Source organism: Cottoperca gobio, chromosome 17 (genome assembly GCF_900634415.1).
Source record: "Cottoperca gobio chromosome 17, fCotGob3.1, whole genome shotgun sequence".
Taxonomy (NCBI): Eukaryota; Metazoa; Chordata; class Actinopteri; order Perciformes; family Bovichtidae; genus Cottoperca; species Cottoperca gobio.
In genome coordinates, this window is record NC_041371.1 from 925,587 (window position 1) to 928,303 (window position 2,717).

General features: G+C 44.5%; 1 protein-coding gene across 2 annotated transcripts in view; it reads right to left on the bottom strand.

Moving 5' to 3' along the window:
- Nucleotides 1–2,130, bottom strand: part of LOC115022119 (zinc finger protein 629-like) — a 4,798-nt gene extending 2,668 nt beyond the window's left edge. The window contains exons 1-4 of one of the 2 annotated variants that reach the window (XM_029452998.1): nucleotides 1,897–2,130; nucleotides 1,565–1,781; nucleotides 907–1,007; nucleotides 108–216 (exon numbers count right to left, since the gene is read on the bottom strand). In XM_029452998.1, the coding sequence (XP_029308858.1) occupies nucleotides 108–216; nucleotides 907–1,007; nucleotides 1,565–1,769 (415 nt within the window). In that variant the 5' untranslated portion in view covers nucleotides 1,770–1,781; nucleotides 1,897–2,130. Of the gene's footprint in view, nucleotides 1–107; nucleotides 217–906; nucleotides 1,008–1,564 lie in introns of both variants that reach the window. The other variant, XM_029452997.1, reaches the window with a different exon arrangement.
- Between the last annotated feature and the right edge of the window lie 587 nt (nucleotides 2,131–2,717).

Consider the following 2,717-nt stretch of genomic DNA (forward strand, 5'->3'; position numbering starts at 1 on the left):
CAGGACACTGTTGGTGTAAAAGACTTTCATCTTCCGATCTGTGTGTGTATTGTGTCATCTATGACTGCTGTCAGTGAGTTTGCAGTAAGTTCAGTTCCCTCGCTCACCGTCCTCGTTGAGAAGCAGCTCGTCATCGTCAGCCTCCTCTTTTGTGGTTTCCTCTTTTATCAAAACAACCTGATGATTCGGCTCCTCTGCAGCTCTCGTCGGAGAATCCTGAGAGTAGAAAACAATGATGACATAAACACCTGCCATTTACTTTACTCTGAGACTTATTTCCACTTTGTTTATGATAACAGGTGTTTACAGACCCTTACAGCACAATTTACTATTTATTTCAACCGACATGTCACTTAAAGTTCGACATCTGTGCACCAAACGTGGCAAAAAGCAACACGATTACTAAAGGCGGCAGATGTGATGCAAATCAACAATAAAAAAGAAATACACTAGTTTACATAAGCATTTAAACATTCACTGTGCCAAATGATCTGTCAATCCAAAAACATGTAGCGCTACAGCTGGTAGGAAGAGCCGCAACCAATAATCGCCAACTATTTTGATAATCGATTAATAAAATAAAAGTAATCTTTCATGCAAAAATGTCTTTAAATGCTGTTTTCAGCCTCTCAAACACGGAGATTCCTGCTTCTCTCTGTTTCATATTGAAGTGAATATCTTTGGGTTTTGAACTATGAACTATGTTCTGACATTTTGTAGACCAAACTATATTAATTAATCGATAATTAAAATAATCGTTAGTTGCACTGGTAGGTAAATGCAAATGACTGTTGACTTTCTCTCAGACAACAGCAGCGATATTTTTCTATTCCGCGGATTCATTCAGAAATGTGGACAGTGAGACAGGAAGTGTTCAAGCAGAGAGGCAATGTTGGGAAAACCAACCTCTTTGGTCACAGGGGTCAGCTCTGTCGTAGCCTCCAACACAGGGACCCTTCCACTTCTTGTGAGATTTGCTTTGGGCTGTTTAGCCTCCACTGCAGCTGCTACAGTGGAACAACAAAATGACAATTACAAAATTGTAACCCAGGTACTTTACTACTGTATAAGTAAGTACATGTTTTACTTATATACAGTAAGTACAATATAAAAGTACTTACTGTGTATAATTAATGCTCAGTTAGTTGAGTATATTTTCTGATTATAAAAAAAAAAGGTGAGAAATGCCAGGAACTTGGTTCAGTAAACTAACAATTTTAAAGTTTTTGGGTTTTTCTGTGGCGTCACGCGCTCTTAATCAAGTGTCAACATGCCTTTTCAGATTAATTTAGATCCTGTCTTCAATTCGGCATACACATCATGTAGGGGGGGGGGTGTATTTCAATAAAATGGTATGTTTTAGTAAAATAACTGACTGCGAACTGCTGAGCTGATGTGTTTGTTTGCATCCGGTGCAGGTTAGGGTCAGAGACACCGAGTCAACGGTCGAAACAGTCAAACAGTTTGAAACGGCAGTTATCGGAGTCCATTCATCCGTGTCACCGGAATTAAAAGTGAACCCCCCCCCCCCCGGTGTTTGTTGAGAAAAGGCCCCGCAACTCACCGAGAGTGAAATCCATAAAGACCCCACTGGCCGGCTCCAACACCCCCCGGTGTCCCCGGGCGATGGTCGTCTCCATCAGCTCCAGCTTCCTCCTCAGCGCCTCGTTCTCCTTGTGGCTGCGGGTGATCTCCAGCTGCCACACGGCGCAGCTGTCACCCATCAGCTCGCAGATCTCCGACACCGCCGCTTTGGTCAGCGCCTCCATGATGGACGCCAACTGAGAATGAAACGCCGTGTAACTCGTCATCTCGAGCAACGACAACAACCGCCGAAACGTGAATTAAATTAACATTAGGAAAACCCGATGCGTTCAGGGCCGGAGAACAACGTACGGTGAGCTCATCGGGTTAAATCGTCCTTCTTTAAACCGGACAGTAAGTGACCGGCTGCGGTAAACGGACGGATGGTAGCTGCGGTTAACCGTTGTTGTTTGTTATTAGTCGGTTGTCTCCCCTCAGCTTGTCGTTGAACAACTTCCGTAATGCTACTTTCAAAATAAAAGCTCAGATTGGAATCACACCGTGCTGCCTTCGGGTGCGAATTGTAAAGTCTAGGTTCGATTTTATATGGGTTCAAATTCATTAATTTTTTTACAGTAAAAAGCAACAAAACAATAGATGCTACAAAGAAAAATATTTTCATTTTGGTCATTATCAATACACATATTGATCCGCCCAACGTTGTAGACCATTGGCCGCTTTTCCAAAGTTTACGTGCACTTTTGACGTTTTCACAAAAATTGATAGATTATTATTGATAATATAAGCAACGAACGAGAAATAAGAACGAGATCACGGGTACAAGCGGCCGAAATGTGTTTTCTCAGACGGGTGGCGTCTCCCTTAGAGATCGGGTGAGAAGCTCAGCCATCAGGAGAGACTCAGAGTAGAGCCGCTGCTCCTTTACGTTGAAAGGAGCCAGTTGAGGTGGTTCATCTAGTGAGGAGCCACCTGGGCGCCTCCCTAGGGAGGTGTTCCAGGCACGTCCAGCTGGAAGGAGACCCCGGGGAAGACCCAGGACTCGGTGGAGAGATTATATCTCCTCACTGGGAACGCCTCAGGATCCCCCAGTCGGAGCTGGAGGATGTGGCCCGGAGAAGGGAAGATTGGGGTTCCTTACTGGAGCTGCTGCCCCCGCGACCCGATCCCGGATA